Consider the following 19,769-nt stretch of genomic DNA (forward strand, 5'->3'; position numbering starts at 1 on the left):
ACCCTGGACCAACAGAACAAGTCTAAGGGGGATAGTTGTGGAAACAGGTCCATGTCATGAGTATACAGTGATGGTTTGTCTTGTCCTTAAAAAGTGAATTTTGCAAATTCAGGTGGGAGGGATAACCCCCCCCAAAGTGAAACTGTCCCACCTGTCCATTAAACTAGGGCCCTTTGTGATCAAGGAAAGCTTTTAGGGAAATCAAAATATAATATATGTATATAATAAACTCTACATTCCTCACCAAGGATACCTGCTGCTGTGAGGGATAAAAAGCCAAACAAAAAGAGGGATGTATTCACTCTTTACTTTTATGGTCCTGGAAGAATCCTGTAGATTCCTTCCACATTGCCTCAGTCCTGAGTGTGCCCAGAGTCATCAGCCTCTGAACTGAAGCTGCACACTGCTCCATCAGGCCACAGCAGCTGGCCTGCCCTCACCTTTGTCTGGGAACCTTTGTCTCTATCCAGAACAACTTCAGATTGAAGGGATTCCATTTTTTTCTGTTTTCCTGAGCTAAATTACAAACTTTTACTGGAGGGACAAAGGGCTTCCCCAGCCTGTGGGTTCCCTAATTAAGGAGATCAGGAATGCTTTTTCCTATTACCTTAATAGCTTAAAGAAAGGCTTTTCTTAATTCCAATGTTTTATACACCGAGACCTTATGTCTGTCTTGAGTTTAATAACTGATCTGGATAGATCCAAACAAAATTCGAGCCTTTCAGAAGTCAAATTCAGATGTCAGTAGGGGAAACCAAATCCTCTTTCTATATCACTCCATCCCTTCCAGCTCCCCATTTTTTTCAGGAGGGAAGAAGGAAATTTATAGAGTACTCACTAGAGGGCACTTCCACTCTTGCTTCTGACTGAACCTATTCTTCCAGAAATTATAAATGTCTTGTCACTGGGATAAATGCTGAAGCTAAGTGCAAGATGGAGGAAGGAATGGCTACTGATTGCTTTTGTGGGAGAGTAATTCCCAGTATCCTTTTGGGAAACCAAAATCTGCTTTTTATCTGCTTTCCTATTCAAGCAGGGGAATCCTGGATAACAAGTAACTCAGTCAAATTGACCAGTTCAGGGAAATGAATTGGCCCCTTTTTTCCCTTTCTATGACATTTCCAACCCTTCTCAATAAATAAAACCTTTCCTTTCTCTGTCTGGAAGAACTGATGGAGAATAGCTCTTCAGATCAGCTACAAGCTAAAGTAAGACCCTTGTAAAAGAGGAGGTAAGTCTCATGATCAGTGATTGGAAGAGGCAGGACGGGCAGGGAGGAGCGTGCTTATGCAGATAGTGCCCACGGTGAGCCCGAGAAGGAGCCCCAAGCAAAGGAACGTACCCGGCCTCCTCCCGGCTGGTGCTTGATGTTGTCTGTGGAGCCAATCTTAGAACGGACATTCTTGAGGTCTGGGACAGAGATGCTCATTGATGGACGACCTGGTCTTGGTGCTATGGGATTTGGTTTAGTTGGGGCAGCCTTGGGCACTCCTGGCTTCTTGGTGTCCACAGAGGGGGTTGTGGAGGGCCTCAGGGTGGCAGGTCTGGGCTTGACTCGGCTGGAAGCTGCCCCCGGCAGGGGTGCCCCTGAAGACAAGGTGCTGGTTGTCTTCGGAGCGGCAGCAGGGGCAGTCTTTGGACGACCTGAGTCCACTGGAAAAAAGCCAGAACAAGACAGCCAAATGAGACGAGACAGAGCAAGTGCAGGCTCAAGAACCACGATGACTATGTGGTTGCTGATCAATAACATTGCTTAGGATCAGGAAGGGGGAGCAGGAGAGATGCCATTACCTAGCGAGGACTTTGCAGTCGTCTTCTTGATGTCTGTCGGCTTTGACTCGTTCCTGAGAGCTACACAAGGGAAGCCACATTTGTAAAAGTTCAGCTTTGGAAGTGACCACTTTCTCACAAACACCCAGATATCTATGCAAAGGACGGACCCTGCAGGCTGGGGCTCTAACTCCATCACCACCTAAGTGCAGGAACATGTTTTGGGGGCATTTCTTTTACAGCCCCTCTGCAGAGGCTAGTATGTGACCACCCACAGGACATACTTAGGTAAGTTCTATTGACCATCGATTGCATTTTCCTTATGAGAATATATAGAAAATAGACTTAATTCCTACTCTAATGCCCTTGGGAAAGCTGTCACAACTCGTGCCTAGGTAAGGCCCCCGACAGCTCCTGGAGAATAAGGGACGTGCTCGTAGCAGATCACGGGGCATGGAAGGCTGTGGAAAAGCCTCTGCACAACTCAACTTTGATTCAATTTATCTGATTTCCCTGAAAGATGAAGGGAGTATATCAGCTTCAGTAGTTCCTTAATTGAAAGCGGTTTTATCTTAGTTTTCATCCACTTTTCCCCCTGAGTAGGAAGATTTTCCTTGGACAAAGGGAATATTCAGCCTTATTTTGTTATCTACCCTAGAAATACAACATTCGGTTCAGACTCCCTAAACCCTGACCTCATTCTCTCTCGACCACAATTTTAGGGTTGGACGTCTCCCCATCTGGCACTCAAAGAAACCATTCTCCCCAAGAATGGAGGGGCTGGGATATCTGGAGCATGAGGAGCAGAGGGAGAGTGGGGAGGAAGGGATTACTCGAGCCTTAAACGACTAGTTTCATTTTTCTCCCCTATGAGGAATAGCATTCACAGATGCTAAATAAGAAAGAGTTGGGTCTGCTCCAATTGGCACAAATAGGAATTCACTGAAATGAGCAAAGGGCAGTCACCATGACTTCATGCATCAATGGTTATTTTGAATGGGTAAAGCCCATTAAATAAGTGACAAAGAATTTTAGTGGACTAATTCCCAGGATTACCTGTCCAAAAGTCCATCTGTTACATAGGTAAATGAGCCGCCTCCTATAATGTCCTTAATAAGGGTTGCTGTTTTAAATATTTGTTTTGAGCAAAGATATAAGTGTGAATAGTTGTTTCTGGTAGGCTGATGTTAAGATCAGTGGTTTCTGACCTGCTCAAGTACAGTTTTACCCAGTCCATGATTTCCTGAAGGTTCACTCTAACTGTCCCTAACCTTAAAGACCTTACCTTGTGAGGCTCCCTAATGGCTCCAATTGCAACGCTGGGAAAGTTTGAGGCCTGAAAATTTAAAATAGTGGATGGTGCTTACAGGAAGGTTTCTTGGGAGGCGAAGAAGAGGTGCTTCTATTGGCTGGACCAGTTGTCATGGAAGAAGCAGCCACTGTGACTCGGGGGGTGGTTGGGGTATTCTTTGAGCCAGTTTTAGCAATGGTGGCAGAAGGAGATTTGGATAGTGTGGTCCTTTTCTCAGGGCTCTTTGCATCTGTAGCCTGTTAACAAAGAAGCAGGGGTTAGGCGTATAGGTCAAGTACCAAGGTTTCCAAAAATTGGAAAGTTAAGAGTAGACTAGGGGAAGTATAAGTTCCTGGGGTAACAAGCTATTAGTGGGGAAAAAAATGGCACCATGAATTCACAATAATACACTCTTGGTGAAACTATTCATTACTTCAACTATTCTATTAGATTAATTGGAATTATGTTAAAAGCAACATAAAATGCCCATAAACCTATAACACAGAGCTCACATTATTAAGCATACACCCCAAGGTAGTAAAGAACTGCACACAAAGTAGGTATCTACCAACTGGGAAATACACAAATGAGATGAAATTTTACTATTCCATGAGAAACAATAAGTAACAAATATTCGGAGAAACATGGAAAAACTCACATCAACTAATGTTTGTAAATATAAATGATAAATATAACGTTTATAAATAACCAGGATTAGGAAAACAATAAAAACAATGTAAATATTGTGGAACAATCTAATGTAATGGACATTGCTACTAGTAGCAATGCAACAAGTCAGGACACTCCAGAAGAACTTATGGGAAAGAATGCTGACCACACTGAAAGAAATAACTATGGGAGTAGAAATGCAAAAGAAAAACTGATGACATCACTTATCACATGTACATATAGGTATGTGATTTGGGGTTTATGCTTTAAAAGATCACACTATAGCAAAAATGAATAATATGGAAATAGATATCAAGTGATAACATTTGTACAACCCAGTGGAATTGTTTGTCAGCTGGGGGTGGGGGATGGGGGGGGATGGGGAAAGAGGGAAAAGGGAAGGAAAGAAAATGAATCATGGAAATATGGAAAAATATTTTAAAATAAAAATAAAAAAATAAAAGCAATGTAAGCAGAATAAAACAAAACTGAGCACCATATTATTAAAATGGGCAAGCTAGGAAATGGAGAATAGTTGGGAAAAATGCACCTGCCTACCATTTTTACAGAAGTGGGAGACCACAGGTGTAGAATATTGCATCTACTAAGAGATACAGTTGTATTTTTTAATGAACTATATTGTTCCTTCTTTTTTAATTTTTAATGGCTTTTTTAAGGCATGACTTGCTTTGTAGAAAGGGAGAAGGGATAATCTTAGAAGAATAGATACAAAAAATAAAAAACATGGATTTTAAAATGTAAATTGCAAGGTACTGCACTAAAGATAAAAAAAAAGATGCCCTTCGTTCAAAATATTTTAGACAATGGACAAAAAGTACTTGATTCTACCAAAATAATCAAAGGACAAAACAAACAATGTTGAGTATGAACTCACACTAATATAGCATATTTTTGTTAGCAAAGTACTTTCCTCAAAATTAGAGGAGGTAGAAACTAATTTTTATTATTACTGTCTTCATTTTACAGGGAAAAAAAATGAGACACTGTAATGTTAAAATAGTGAAGGTGAATCAACCTCCTAGTTAAACTGATGGACAGCAAGGAAGATTGCAAGGAAAACCAAGGTTGGTGATCTTACTTTGGCTCCTTCAAGATAATCCTTCGAAAAATTCCTCCCACATGATGTTCTCTCCAAGGGAAAGGAAACTGATTAAATCTCTCTTATTTTTTAAAAGATTTATTTATTTATACTTTTTACATTGACTATATTTCCCACTGTGTCCTTTTGCCCATCCACTATTACAGAGCCATTGCTTATAAGAAAGAACAAAAGAAAAAATTCAGCAAAACTGGTCAATGTCTTTAAAAATCTAACATCCTCTATGTAGTCAGTGGTTTTTCTCTTCTACAAAGAAGTAATAATTTTCTTGTATCTTTTCTTTGAAGTAAAGCCTGGTCATTACATAATTGCTTCAAATGTTTTGTTCTCATTCTTTCCATTTTCATTGTTGTAATCATTATATAGATTTATGAATATACACATGTACATGTGTGTTTCCTACTTCTGCTTGCTTTATTTTGCATCAGTTCATGGTCTTCCTGTGTTTCTATGTATTCACCTTATTTTTTACTTGCAATACAACACTAATATTCCATTATAGTTTGTTATTTTCATAAATAAAAACAATTTATTGAATCATTCTCCAATAAATGAACACCTACTTAATTTCTAGTTTTCTGCTATTATAAAAAGTATTGCTAAAAATATTTGCATATATAGAGAGCCTTACTTTTTATCACTAACTTCTTTGGAAGTTATGTCTATGAGTGAATTTCTTGGTCAGGGAGCCTAGAATCCTTCTCTTCTCATAATTCCAAACTGTCTTCCAGAATGGTTAGATGAATTCACAGCTCCAAAAAAAATGCATGTTTGTTGGTCTTTCTACTATCCTTCTAACACCAACTGAGGCTAACTTTTTATAATCTTTTCTTACCTATTAGGTGTGAGGTTAAAATGTCAGGGTTGTTTTGATTGCAATTCTATTGCTTTAAGTAAACTGGAGCATTCTTTCATATAGTTGTCAGCAGTTTGCAATTATGTTGAGAATAGCTTGTAACCTTTGACTATTTATCTATCGGGGAAAGGCCTTTGATTTTACATATTTGTAAGTTTCCTATATGTGATGATTTTTGTTCCTGCCAATCACTTCCTTTTTAATCCAATTGCAGTAATCTTGTTCATATAGTAGTTTTTCAATTTCACGTGCTCAAAATTGTCTGTTTTGTCTTTTAGAATCATGTCTAATCGCAGTCTAAGAATTCTCCCTCTCATTAATTATACTTGTAAAAAGTATGTGATCAGTGCATCTAGGTGGCTCTGTGGATAGATACCCAGACCAAAAGGTGGGAAGTCTTGAGTTCAAATCTGGCCTCAGACACTCCCTAGCTATGTGACCCTGGGCAAGTCACTTGCCTCCATTGCCTAGCCTTTACTGCTCTTATGCCTTAGAACTGAAATGAAGCACTGATCCTACGACAAAAGGCAAGGTTTTTTTTTGTGTGTGTTTCTTTTAAAAAGCATATGTTCCGGGGACAGCTGGGTAGCTCAGTGAATTGAGAGCCAGGCCGAGAGACAGGAAGTCCTAGGTTCAAATCTGGCCTCAGAGACTTCCAATAGGCTCCAAGATGGAAGGTAAGGGTTTAAAAAAAAAAAAAGCATATGTTCTATATATCTTCTATCTTGCTTATATTACTGATTTTAAGTTTGTGATCGAATTCTGGAAAATCCACCTTTTTTTTTTCATAATATTCTTTATAAATTGTTTCCCTTGTTTTAGGTAGGATTTGTCTTCTCACAGGCTAGAGATATTAGTGACAAAAACCAATGAAATTTAGAAACTCAGAAAAAATTTAGGATCATGGGGTAGGAAAATGAGGAAACAAAAGCTCAACATTGAAGGAAATAAAGTAGTATGATTTTACTAAGGTCATGTTGTTTGATTTCTTTTTAAGTTCTGGGCAGATGTTCACCCACATGGCTATACTAGATCCATTCGGTGGCACAAGAGGACTGACTAAGGAGGAATGGGAAATCACTGAGAAAGAAAAGACCACAGGGAATGTCTTGATAGTATCTGAAATGATGGGAAAAGGGGCAAGCAGATGGTCCGATCACACCTCCCACAGAGAGAATGAACACAACTGAAATAACAGTTGTAAACTTCCTTTTCAGAGGAAAAATGGAAGAGGGAAGCCTTTAAATTTAGATATAAGGAATGTGTATGTCTGTAGTTTCCCCTAAAATAAAAAAATATTTAGACTAAATGAATAGAGAAGAAGGGAAAGGGGAACAAGAAGTACAACTAGCCATCAACTCCAGAGTCAAGAGCTTCCCTTTTATTTGTACTCAGAAGGAAATAATCATATTTGGAAACAGAAATATAATAATAATAAGCAACAATTATTAACTTATTAACTATTATTATTATCATTATTTGGTGATGGTGGTGGTGGTGGACTTGTGATGAAATTGATAATTGTAGCTAGTATTTTTATGGTGATTTAAGGTTTTGCAAAAAACTCTTAAAAAATCATCTGATTTTATCCTCACAAAAACCTTGGAGACAGTAGGTTGAGGCCACTTGCCTCAGGTCACACTGTCTGAAGAGGCTGAGGCTGAATCAGAACTCAGATCTTCATAACGCCAAAGCCCAGTGCCCTCTAGCTGCCACAAAAGAAAAGTATTTCCTAGTTTTGAGATAAGTGTGTTTTTGGAAGAGCAAATTAAGATAATTTACTAGAGCTCAGCAATTCAATTCAAGTAAAAGTACAAAAATATTTATAGCCGCACTCTTTGTGGTGGCAAAAAACTGAAAAACGAGGGGATGCCCTTCAACTGGGGAATGGCTGAACAAATTGTGGTATATGCGGGTGATGGAATACTATTGTGCTGAAAGGAATAATGAACTGGAGGAATTCCAGATGAACTGGAGAGACCTCCGGGAACTGATGCAGAGCGAAAGGAGCAGAGCCAGAAGAACATTGTACACAGAGACTGATATACTGTGGTAAAATTGAATGTAATAAACCTCTGTACCAGCAGCAATACAATGACCCAGGACAATTCTGAGGGATTTATGGAAAAGATGCTACCCACATTCAGAGGAAGGACTGCAGGAGAGGAAACACAGGAGAAAAACAACTACTTGAATACATGGGTTGAGGAGGACATGATTTGAGATGTAAACTCTAAACAACCACCCTAGTACAACTATCAATGATATGGAAATAGGTCTTGATTATGACACATGAAGAAACCGGTGGAAATGCGTGTCGCCTGGGGGGTGTAGGGGGGTGGAAGTAAGAACATGAATCATGTAACCATGGGAAAAAAAGTTTCTAAAAAATAAAATAAAAAAATAATAATTTAAAAAAAAATCAAGTAACAGTTACTGAAGGGAGGGCACATCACTTAAAGGAAGCACTAAGTTATCCAATCTTTATAAGCTCAAACATAAAGGCTATCATCTTATAATCACAACTGTTTCCTGGTGGACAAAAGTCAGTCTTGGGACCTACCCAAAGCGATGGAGGCCAGAAGTGTCAGTGAAGACAGCAGTTAGCTATGCATCTAAACCGAAACAACTGAGTGCAGCAGAGAGGACTCTACTGGGGGCCCAGAAGCCAGAGGAGGAGCCGGGACCTGGGCTCTTCCCCCTCTGGGTGACCGGGAACAATCCTAGGCACCGAGGGACGAGCCGAGACTTCTGCCGCTGGAAAAAGGCAGCTCTAAAGCAATTGACTGCAGCATGTTCTAGCCGCCTCTCTGAGGAGGGGGCGCTGGGCAAGGACAGAGGGGCTGCCTGGGGAGCCCGTGACAAAGGGGCAGGCTTGAGGGCTCCTCACGCCTCTGTGGGCTTCACACATATCTTATGATTTGATCTTTGTGAGAATGTGGTGAGGGATACAGACGGCCAAAGGGACTCATAACTCCTAGGCAGCAAGTGAGGTCTGTTGTTCTAAAGGGCAAAGGTGTGTTCAGACCTGCATTTCTCCCCATTCAGAGGGTTTTTAGATAGATGAGATCCTCATGTCTCTCTTGTAAAAAAGACGGCATCTTGTGACCGACTGAGGAGAATGAACTTTCTTACCATGTGTCATCAAATCCAATTTACAGGGGAGGAAACCATTTAGGAGGCATTCAATGACTAGGATGGGCAGCAAAGGGAATCTAGGCCTTTCCACAGTACACTCAAGACATTCCCTCTGCTACAATACATGCCTCCTTAAACAGACAAAACAAAGAACGGATAGGAACTTATTATTATATCTTCCCCAAATGGCAGAAATCTAACAAAAACAAAAACAAACCACAACAGGAAAGAAGAGCCAGCAAAGGAGTTAAAGTAAAACTGAGAAACATGAAGGTAGCGCCAAACAATGATTCTGGTAACAAGGAGCTGTTTCTGCATATTGAAAGTTTTATGGAACCTGAGTGAAATAGTCAATAATAAAAGCAATTAAGAAAACCTTTCTGTATATATGGGGCTTTTTCCTTTTCCTTTCTCATACATTTACAGAGTTCTAATTTCTGTAGATTAGAAGGACAATCGAAAGTATCAACAGCAATGCTCTTAAATTCAACACCGGACAACACAGTCTGTGCAGAAGGAAGGTTTTTTAGTGTTAAGTTGAAGCAAATGAAATCATGAAATGCAAAGCCATCACTGGATGGCGACTGTTCTCTGAGAAGAGACGCCTCTAAGGCCAAGTTGGACCTTTGGTAGGCAGCATGGGCACAGCCAGAACTATCCCCTGCACACATACAGGGACCACAGAAAGTTCAAACTAGAACAGAGCCCAGAAACCATGTTAGGAAAGACACCGCCCTTTAATAGCTGCTCTAAACTGCCCCCAAATGGATTATAAAAACACTCTTTTTACCTTCTCTCCCCAAAATCAAATCCAACCAACCATAAAAGTCGGCCGTTTCCTTGTCTCTGGTCGTTCTACAAAAGCCGTGGGGCTCACCGGCCAATGGGGGAGAGAGACCTTTGGGGGCTTCCCGTGGGAGATGACTTACCTTTGGTTTTCCATCTCTTGAGATTAAGGAAGAAGACCGGGTGGCAGCCGTGGCAGCAGCAGGTCGTTTGGGTGGGGCAGCTGGCGCTAGGCCTGGAGCAGGGCTCATGGGCTTTTTGCTTGGGCCACCAGGAGGGGTGGCAACCGGTCGCTTGGGGGTAGGAGTGGGCACTGATTTGGTTTTCGGTGTAGCAGTCTTTGCAGATGGAGTAGTGGTTGATGGCTTTAGGTTCGTTGGTTTATGGTTTTTGTTTTTTGTTTTAAGACAAGCATCCAATAATATATACGCACACACACAGAAGAACAAAAACAAAAATTTTTTAAAAAGCATAAAGAGCATATTTCAAAATTAAATTGCAAGCAATGAGGAAATACAAGAAATGATTCTTAGAGCAAAATCAAAATTAGCATTCTGTTTTCTGAATTCAATAAATTAAATTAGAAATCAGGTAAGAAAATGGGGAATCTATCTAGCAATTTGATTAATTTAACATACATTTTAGGATTTCCATGGTTCATACTTTAAATTTACTAAAATTTACATTTTGAATTCAATTTTAGAAAGATATTCTTTAGCAGGTAATTTTATTACTGAAAGATAAACAGCTATTAGATTTATCCATGCAATCATTGTGACAGTGTCCCTTTAAACTTCAAACTTTCAAATGCATAAACTAAATTATGACCCACCTAAAATGTCAGCAGATTTTTCATAATTATTCTAAAATTAAACATTTCTTTTTATGAAGAATGAGAGCAATATCCTATGAAGAGTATAGTGTATTGTTTCAAAAGAAATTCAGGTTGATGAGAATAAACACTTCTCATTTTTTAATTTTTTAAGCATCTTAGTGACATTTTGTTAATTTTTTTTTTAACTCTTACATTCTATCTTAGAATCAATACTGCATATTGACTCCAAGGCAGAAGAGTGGTAAGGGCTAGGCAATGGGGGTTAAGTGACTTGCCCAGGATCACACAACTAAGAAGTGTCTGAGGGTAGATTTGATTCCAGGAACTTCTATCTCTACACCTGGCTCTCAATCCACTGAGCTACCTTGTTGCCCCCAGGTTTGGTGATTTTCTGAAGAAGCTTCCCCAAAACTCACCTCAGAAGTTCAGAAAACAGAACTTAAAATTCATGGTCTGAACAGCAAAAGAAAATCTCAAGATATTGAAAATGAAACTTGTATAAGCAGAAATACATTAGAAATTCTTGTACCTACCTTTGTTTTCTTCTCAGGGCTTGGGGGGAGCTCCTTATTTGGAGGAGCAGTGATGTCATTTCCATTCAAATTCACAGAGGACTGAACTTCTTCTGGTTTGGCTGTTCCAAAAGGAAAAAAAAATTAAGCTAAACGAATGTTTGTTTAACCCATTTCTGTGTTGAATTGTGCTTTAAGGCCCAATAGAAGAGGACCACTAACATTTTGTTCAGAAAACCAAAGGGCTTCTGCTGCCTAAAGCTGAGAAGACTTCAAGTTCTTTTCATTGTGAAGAGGGCTGGTTTTAGATACCGGAGATGACTGCGCCTTTCCAGGGGGGAGAATACAACCTGACTGGGTTTTATACAAATGGCCAATTGATGGTAAGGGCCCTTGCTGTTAGATTCCCTTTCCCTAGAGGCCAAAAAAAGAAAGTTTGCCACCAAGCTGCTGGCTCCATGATACACAAGGGACAAAAACCTCTTCTATTAGAACCTATCTTCTAGAATGAAAGCAATTAAAGAGATGGGAGGAAAGCCAGTTGTTCATCCAGTATGCCACACTCCCTGCCTTATAAAATCACTATTTCACAGCAGGATGTAAAATTAACCTGTCCCAATTCTAGAAGTGACCCAGATTCCCAACAGAAGCATTGAAACTCATCACACACACACACACACACACACACACACACACACACACACACACACACACACGTCAAAGAACCAAGGATTAGACAAGGATATGCTCAACAGTAGTTCTTGGAGGAAAATACCCTAAATTTCTCTAGGAAACATCACTCTTTCACATGGGGCTTGCAAAGATTCCACTTTCAATTAAGTCCTAAGAACTTTTTGGTGTTTATGTAAGGTATTCATTTCTCAGAATGGCACAGTACTCCAGAACTAGCTCCTAAGAGATTCAGTGTTCAGCTCCTTAGAGCTTCTGTCTCCCTGGTCCTTCTCCCAAATTTGGTTTATCAAAGGATCGGTACAGACCCAGGAAAATGGCAGCTAGGAGCCAGGGCTATCACCAGCTCCTCCAAACCTTCTTCTCTCTCTGTTTCTCCTCGGCCCTTTAAGGGGTACCTAAAGATACTGCATAATAGTAATAAACAGCTGGCTGTACATTATTATGGCACAGACAACTGTGTCATGATCAGTTCAGTGCTCATAGAAAACTAGTTCGGAACACAGTTAACTCGAAGGTAATCCAAGAAGGCATATATGTGATGGGTTACCATTGCCAGGATACTAATACATAGACCTTCCTAGAGTGAGAGGAGAAAAGGGTGCACAGGGGGCAGCTGGGTAGCTCAGTGGATTGAGAGTCAGGCCTAGAGACGGGAAGTCCTGGGTTCAAATGATCTCAGACATTTCCCAGCTGTGTGACCCTGGGCAAGTCACTTGACCCCCATTGCCCACACTTACCACTCTTCCACCAAGGAGCCAATACACAGAAGTTAAGGGTTTAAAAAAAAAAAAAGGTGCACACATTCTCTTCCACTGAGATTTAGGGCTTTTCCCACTTACCAGAAAACAAATCAATCACATAATCAAGTCTGTTATAGAAATGAGGGAAGTAGAAATTAATCCATCTAACTTTTCCATTTTCTAGGTTTCTTTCCTTCCAACAAGGCTTTTGTTCTCTTGCCTTGGATAAATTTGCTCATTTCAACATCCCAATATCTCTTCTGAGATATACATCAAGAGTTACAAAAACATGGCTCATCCACCACGAAGACAAAAAGGCTGCCTCACACCAAAGAAAGCTATCGGCCCTCTGCCAAAGAGTCACTTTGTATGTTTTTAAGGCATAGCTTGTGCAACCTAAGACACTTCTTATGTAACCAAGAAAACACATGCCTGATTTGAAAGTTAGTCTCTTGTCTTTCAGGTGAAGGCACAAAGGTGAGTTGGAATACCTTGTTTCAACTTCCCTCTCACCTCATTGGACACACTGGGTTCTTCTGGAAGACATACTAAATGGCCGCAAGCTAAAATTTGGGAACAACTTCATGGCCATATGAAGGCCACTGCCTGATTTTAAAGAACCAGCAAGAACACAATAGAATGAATTCATTAAATATCATCAAAGAAAGGTCTTTGGAGTTGCAAAGGTTAGGCAGAGCCTAAGAGCTGGTAGGCCCAACCATTAGTGAACAAGCAAAACAATTTCAAAACCTTTAGATAAAGACCATTGCCATGCTTTGTATTAAACCATATAAATCATCTTGACACTCTAATCCTATGTGCAATAACTCTATCTGTACTTAGCAAAGTTTATAGGAGAAAAAATTTGTTGAGAAATAATCCAAGCTATTAGATTTCTAGACTCCAAGTTTTCAACCTGAATGAAGAAACTGAAGTGGTTGTACTCTACTTGCCTGAAGATAGTGACCCAAATGTGCGACAAAAAATATTGGCTATTGTTACAAATAGCATTTGAAACAAGATATGGCCGTGTCAAATCACCCCTCAAACTTTGCCATATCCCAAGCCAGAGTTCTCCCACCGTTCTCCTTCTCTATGGCTAGTCATATGCTGCTGAAGAATGATGGATGAAGTCATACAACTGGGGTGTGACTGGGTTCGCTACAAATTTGTTATCTAATTTCAAAAAGGCCCTCAGTGCGACAGGACAATCCTTTCATTCTTCCCCAAGACACTCATAATCTCCATGGTGACCATTTAAAACCTTCTTTGTTCCTGAGCCTCTTGTTACATATTCCTTGCCCTGATACACATCTGCAACACTTGTCTGTATATATGTGTTTTCCCCAAACTCTCAAAACAATATTTTGTTCCCTTAGGAAAGAATTTATTTTTATCTTTGTATTCCCAGAATCTAACTGGTACTAATAAGTAGGCCTTAAAAGTATGTTGTGGTTTCAGGCAGAAGCAATGAATAAACATACTATACGACTAACTTAAATACTCAATTTGTTGAAATTAAAGACAGATTCATACTAGTTAGAATTATACTGCTTTAGTGGTTAAACCCAAGCCCACTTCCCTTATTTTATATCTAAGAAATTAAGCTACAGATGGGTTAAAGGACTTTGCTGAGGTCACATAGGTAGTAAGTGGTACAGGGGCAGGGAAAGAATAGAGATGGTCCAAGTATGTGTACAATAGGAAGATGTACTCAACAAAATAATGTTCTTCAGGGAAGACCAACACAAGAAAATCTGATTATTGTCAATAAAATCATGAAGGTCATAATAAGATAGGCATTAACTTATTTCTCAAATCCCATGATACTGGACCTAAGGATCACCCTTTAAGAAGTGAAAGGAGGAGCATCTAGATAGCATAGTAGATAGAGCACAAGACCTGGACTCAGGCAGACTTGGTTCAAATCTGGATTCAGATATTTCCTAGCTAACTAAATGACCCTGGCTAAGTCACTTAACCCTAATTGCCTAGTCCTCATCACCATAACAGTCTTAGAAGTGATAGTAAGACAGAAGGCATGGGGTCTGAGAAAAAAAAGTGAAAGAAAAGGTTTCGGGAATATATTACTTAATAGTATTTGGGTCAAACACACACACATATGCATACAAGAAGGTTTAGAAAGCACTCAGTTTTTTAAGGGTGACCTTGTTCCTTCCCCCCCCCCAAAAAAAAATCATCCCTTGGTGCACTTATCAGAAAAAATACTGGACTGAGTAGACCTTGAGGCTGACTCAATAGAGCACTGCTTACATTTCCACACTTTAGGACTTGGTTAGGAAAGAAAAGGGAAATGACAAAAGTCCACATATTGTTCTATATGCACAAATACTCCTTTTCACCTAACATGATCCCTTATTTTGTGTTTTAGTTCTTATCTTACTGCCTTCAACCAATGATTTCTCATAATGTAAATAAGTGCTCATAGCACATTGATTATTTAAATGCATCAACAGCTAATCTGAGTGAGTAGAGTTTAAGGGAGGCACTTTCTGTACCTTTTCCAAAGAAGAATTTGTTAACAAGATAGAAAATATGGTGAAATGTAGTGAGAGTACATATCTACATGGGGAAAAGCAGAAAGTCTAGAGGATAGAACCTTCTATTAAAAGATAAGATCATCAAAATGCTAAATGATATGCATTTTTAAGTAGGGAAATCAGTTTTAATTAACAATGGATATTTTGTTCTCTTTTGTCCAATGGGAAGCAGGAATGGAAAGAAGAGAAAATAAATGATTGGTAACTAGAAAGGAAAATAAGGATGAAGCCTAGATCAAATCCTGATTTAACTCCACACTTTGATAACATGAGGCTGCTATGAATAAAAAGTAGATAACACTTTAAAAATTCTTTAAGGTTTTAGAGAGAAGTAGTAGATAAACATACAGCATTACTGACTTGAGTTGCCAAATGGCAATTCACATATATACTGTTTGCTTAGCAAATACAGAACTAAAAGTACCATTTTGGGAATCAACCCAACAAATTTAAGAAGCAAAGGAGTTCCATATAATGGAAACTTGTCAAGTGAGAAATGATCACATGGATAACACTAGTATGGTATTCTCTAGGCTCATTCTATGTTGTGCTTCCTTCATGCCTGCAACATTTGCATTCCTTCAATGAATTTTCAAATTATTATGAAACCATTAGTCAACTACCAGCAAGCAGAAATACTATGTTGGTTACTCTTACTAACTCAAGACTCTAGGTATTGGAAGTCCTTTGGTTGTATAACTATTAAGCTTTTTGTCATTCATCTTTAATATGAAGATTTCTTAAACTCTTCAAGGATCTATGGTTTTGTGGAGAACAAATACTACTTCCAATGAAACAGAATCCAACTCAACTTTGTGTGAACAAAAAAGAAAAATGGAGTTCAGGGAAATCCTGACTTCAGTCAGCAGGCTGGTAGGGAAAAGAATCTTAGAAAGGGAAGGACCAGAAAACAATTGAAGTTAATAAAAAAAATGAAGTTTTCCTAAGAGAATAAAACTATATGCTCTACAGAGGAAGAATCCACTTGTACAAGAAATAATGACGATGTCACAGATACTGGCAGGTCAGAAACACCCAGTAGGGGTCAGAGGAAGAAGAACTGAATAAAAGTGGTTGGTGATTCCTTGCAAAGCGGTACTGAGCATTTGATAATAGTAACCAAGAGGTTGACAGCCTTCCTATAATATGTATCCAAGATAACAACTGTCATTAATCAAAAAAACATTTAGTAAGCACCTCATATGTGCCAGGCAATATACTAAGTGCTGGAGATACAAAGAAAAGCAAAATATAATTCTTGGCTTCAAGGAAGTAACAGTTGAATAATTCTCATGACAGTGAAACTCAATACAAATTAGATTGTATGACAAATACTTTGACATAATAGTAAACTAAAGTTTTATATAAAGAATCAGAAAGACTCAAACACTTAATAGTTGTGTGGCTCTCCTAGACTTCTAATTCACATCTGTCAAATAACCAGAGGACTAAATGAGATAACACATGTAAAGCACTCAAAGGTGATGGTAAATGCCTTGACTTTAACACATCTCTGGTATACACAGTTTAAAATACACTAAGCAGGCAGCTAGGTAGCACAGTGGATATCAAGTGCCCATCCTGGAGTTGGTAGGAGCTGAATCTAAATCTGGCCTCAGACACTTCCAACTGTGTTACTCCAGACAAGCCACTTAATCTGAATTGTCTATCCCTTGCCACTCTTCTCTTTTAGGAGTCATACTAAGATGAGGGGAAGGGAAAGGAGGGAAAGAGGAAAGGAGGGAGGCAGGGAGGAAGAAAAATGTACTACACAATTGATGATGCAGGACTGAAGCTCATGAGAGATTTACCGAATATATACATCTGGGAGTCATATGCAGAGAGAATATATCCTTATCCATGGGATCTAATGGGAAGAAGGAAGGAGAAGGAGGCTCAGGTTCAGAAGTTTGGCTACCATCCAAGTCGAGGGACATAATGTGGATGATAAGTCAAAAAAGGACAATGCAAAAGAATAGTAAGACAGTCTGGAAGAGAGCCAAGAGAATCATGTTATGAAAACTTAGAAAAGAGAGAATGTCCAGGAGAAGAGTATAGTCAATGTAATCAAATACAGCAGACAGGTTCAAAACGATTAAGACTAAGAAAACTGTCAGATTTGGCAATTATGAGATTGGGGGAGGGGTGGCGGTTGTCATAGGTAACTTTGGAGAAAAGGTAACTTTTCACTGTAGTGATGAAGCTGGAAGCCAAATTACACAGGGGAGATAAGAGTGGCAATGGAAAGTAGAAAAAACTCTTAGGATAAGTTTAGCTGAAAAAAAAATTAAAGGACAACAGCAGGTGTTAATATAGTCTAGGGAAAGATTGAACAAGTTTTAAGGAAAGCAGAGAAGGAACTAATTGAAAAGAGAGTGTTAAAAGTACAAAATGATGGGGATGATTGAATAGTTAATCTTCTGGAAAAGCCAGGAGGGGAAGGGTTCAACTGCTCATGTAGAGGAGTTGACATGACAAGGAAAAGGGACCCCTCTTATTCAAAACTGGAAAAAAAGAATAGATGATGTCAAAGAATTCTGAGATTAAGAGGAAAAAGAAGAGCTCTTATTTTAGCAATGGATTCAGTTTTTCTCAGTGAAATAAAAAGAAAAGTTCCTCAAATTAGAGAGGGGATGGGAAGAAGGAGAAGTATGTAAAAGTGTACACAGGCAAGTTTGGGAATACCTTCTGAGAAGGCTGATATAGGGAATCAAGTAGGGAGGTATGAGAGGGCTGCCTTGCTTCAGTGAGGGCCCAGTTCAATTTGGAGAGCATAAATATATATAACATATCCATTCAGAGTGGTTGTGAGATTTCCTTTACCTTCAATTCAGCACAGGGCAGGAGGAAACAGTTGAAGGGGGTGGTAGGAATAATCTAGGACTACGTTTAGGCAAAAGATCAGGTAAAGCACAAGGGGAAAGGCTATTCTAGAGGAGACCACACAACTGAAGTGAAAGGACCTTATAAGGTCTAAATTCGACACTATCTAATTCTGGTGGGACAATTAAAGGGTGGCATGGTCCTTGATTTCTTTTAACTAATCACTCATATGCAAAAAAATAACTTCTCCTCAGTAAATATGCCTTAATTCCTGTTTCAATTAGAATGCTGTTTATTTGCTAATACAAAAAGCATCACAAATCTGGGAAGATATACTCATTATGGGTATAAGCATTTGAAAACTGCCAAATTCTCATCATTAGTCCTGGAGCCTGATTGAATAAGGTTAATTATTCCAAGCCCTACAATGATATCCTTAAAAGGTAACCTAAGGACACAACCTTACCAGAACTGAACACATTGTCACAAAGAAAAATGTTACAGCTTTGTAAGGCTTACTCAGTGTTTAGTAACATATCCCAGGTTGCTGGATAGGGGCTTTTATGGAGTCCTTTAGGACTAACTTGGAATGCCAGATCATTATGTATGGGTAAAAGCTCTGGAGGAGGGCCCCTAAGAGGCACAATGAATAGGCTAGACCTGGAGTGAGGAAGACTCATCTTCCCCAGTTCAAATCTGGATTCATACACTTATGATGTGGATCACTCTGAGCAAGTCACTTAATCCAAGTTTCCTCCGTTCCCTCATCTGTTGAAGGAGCTGAAGATGGAAACAGCAAACCACTCCAGTATTTTTGCCAGGAAAATCCCAAATGAGGTCACTAGGAATTGGACATGACAGAAACAACTGAAGAACAACAAATTAAACCTCTCCCTTTTAGGGTTCATGATTTCAGAAAGGTAATCTTAAAATTTCAAAGGTCACATATGCTCTGGAGGGTCCCACTAAAGTAGAAAAGACTTCAAAATGTTAGCCTGTCATTTAAAGATTGGTCTAGCTAAGCTGTAAAAGGCTCATTTCTTGATGAACAGAATAATTTCAGAAAGAGCTGGAAAATCCTACATGGACTGATGCAAAAGGAAATAAGCAGAACCAGGAGAACATTCTACACAATAACAATAATATTGTGGAATGATCAACTTTGATACTTAGCTACTCTCAGCAATAGAATGATACAGGCCAATTCTGAAGGACTTATGAAAAAGAATGATATCCACCTCCAGAGACAGAACTGTTAAGAGTTAGAATACAGGTGAAAGCATATGATTTTTCACTTGTCCGAGTTTTTGTTTGGGTATTTTGATTTTATATGATTACTCACTTACAAAAATGAACAATATGGAAATATTTTACATGATAATGAATGTATAATCCAGAAAAAAGGCTCATTTTTATGGGAGATAAAGTGATGAAGACTATCTACTTAAAAGATTATAATCTTTTACAGAAACTTAATGTATCTATACCAGTGGAATCATAAATCACTGAATACTAGATTTTAACTCTTGTAGCCAAATGAAAGCCATAATAAATACAAACAAAAAAACCAAAACACAATATGATAGTTTTCATTAGTCTGATAGCAGATCTAGATGGATTAGGAAAACAAATCCATTAAAAGTTCAAATCTGCCCAGGAACACCTTAGACTATCTTAATAAATATTGCAAAGAATTGTCACATCCTATCTGAAGACCATATAATATCTGAGTAGACTCTACAATACTTGAGATGAGTGGATCCTTCAATATGTAAGATCACAATATAATCAGCTTCACTCATGCATAGTATTTTTAATATCTTTGCAATTATGAACATAACACCTCTAAAAAAGTTGAGAGAACAAAAAAATGAACTTGAATAATTTTACTGCTTAACATTACCTAATGGATAAGTTCAAATTTGTTGCTATAGACACTTTGGCTAATCTTCCTGTCCTAATTTACAACTCAATA

General features: G+C 38.8%; 1 protein-coding gene across 6 annotated transcripts in view; it reads right to left on the bottom strand.

Annotated features, from left to right (window-relative positions):
• MAP4 (microtubule associated protein 4) overlaps positions 1-19,769 on the bottom strand; it is a 248,111-nt gene that overhangs the window by 16,386 nt on the left and 211,956 nt on the right. For all 6 annotated transcript variants that reach the window (XM_044683131.1, XM_044683185.1, XM_044683249.1 and 3 more), the window contains exons 13-17: positions 10,999-11,099; positions 9,774-9,995; positions 3,138-3,318; positions 1,792-1,851; positions 1,343-1,653 (exon numbers count right to left, since the gene is read on the bottom strand). In XM_044683131.1, coding sequence (XP_044539066.1) covers positions 1,343-1,653; positions 1,792-1,851; positions 3,138-3,318; positions 9,774-9,995; positions 10,999-11,099 — 875 coding nt within the window. The remainder of the gene's footprint in view (positions 1-1,342; positions 1,654-1,791; positions 1,852-3,137; positions 3,319-9,773; positions 9,996-10,998; positions 11,100-19,769) is intronic.

This window comes from Gracilinanus agilis, chromosome 1, assembly GCF_016433145.1.
Source record: "Gracilinanus agilis isolate LMUSP501 chromosome 1, AgileGrace, whole genome shotgun sequence".
In the NCBI taxonomy this organism is placed as follows: Eukaryota; Metazoa; Chordata; class Mammalia; order Didelphimorphia; family Didelphidae; genus Gracilinanus; species Gracilinanus agilis.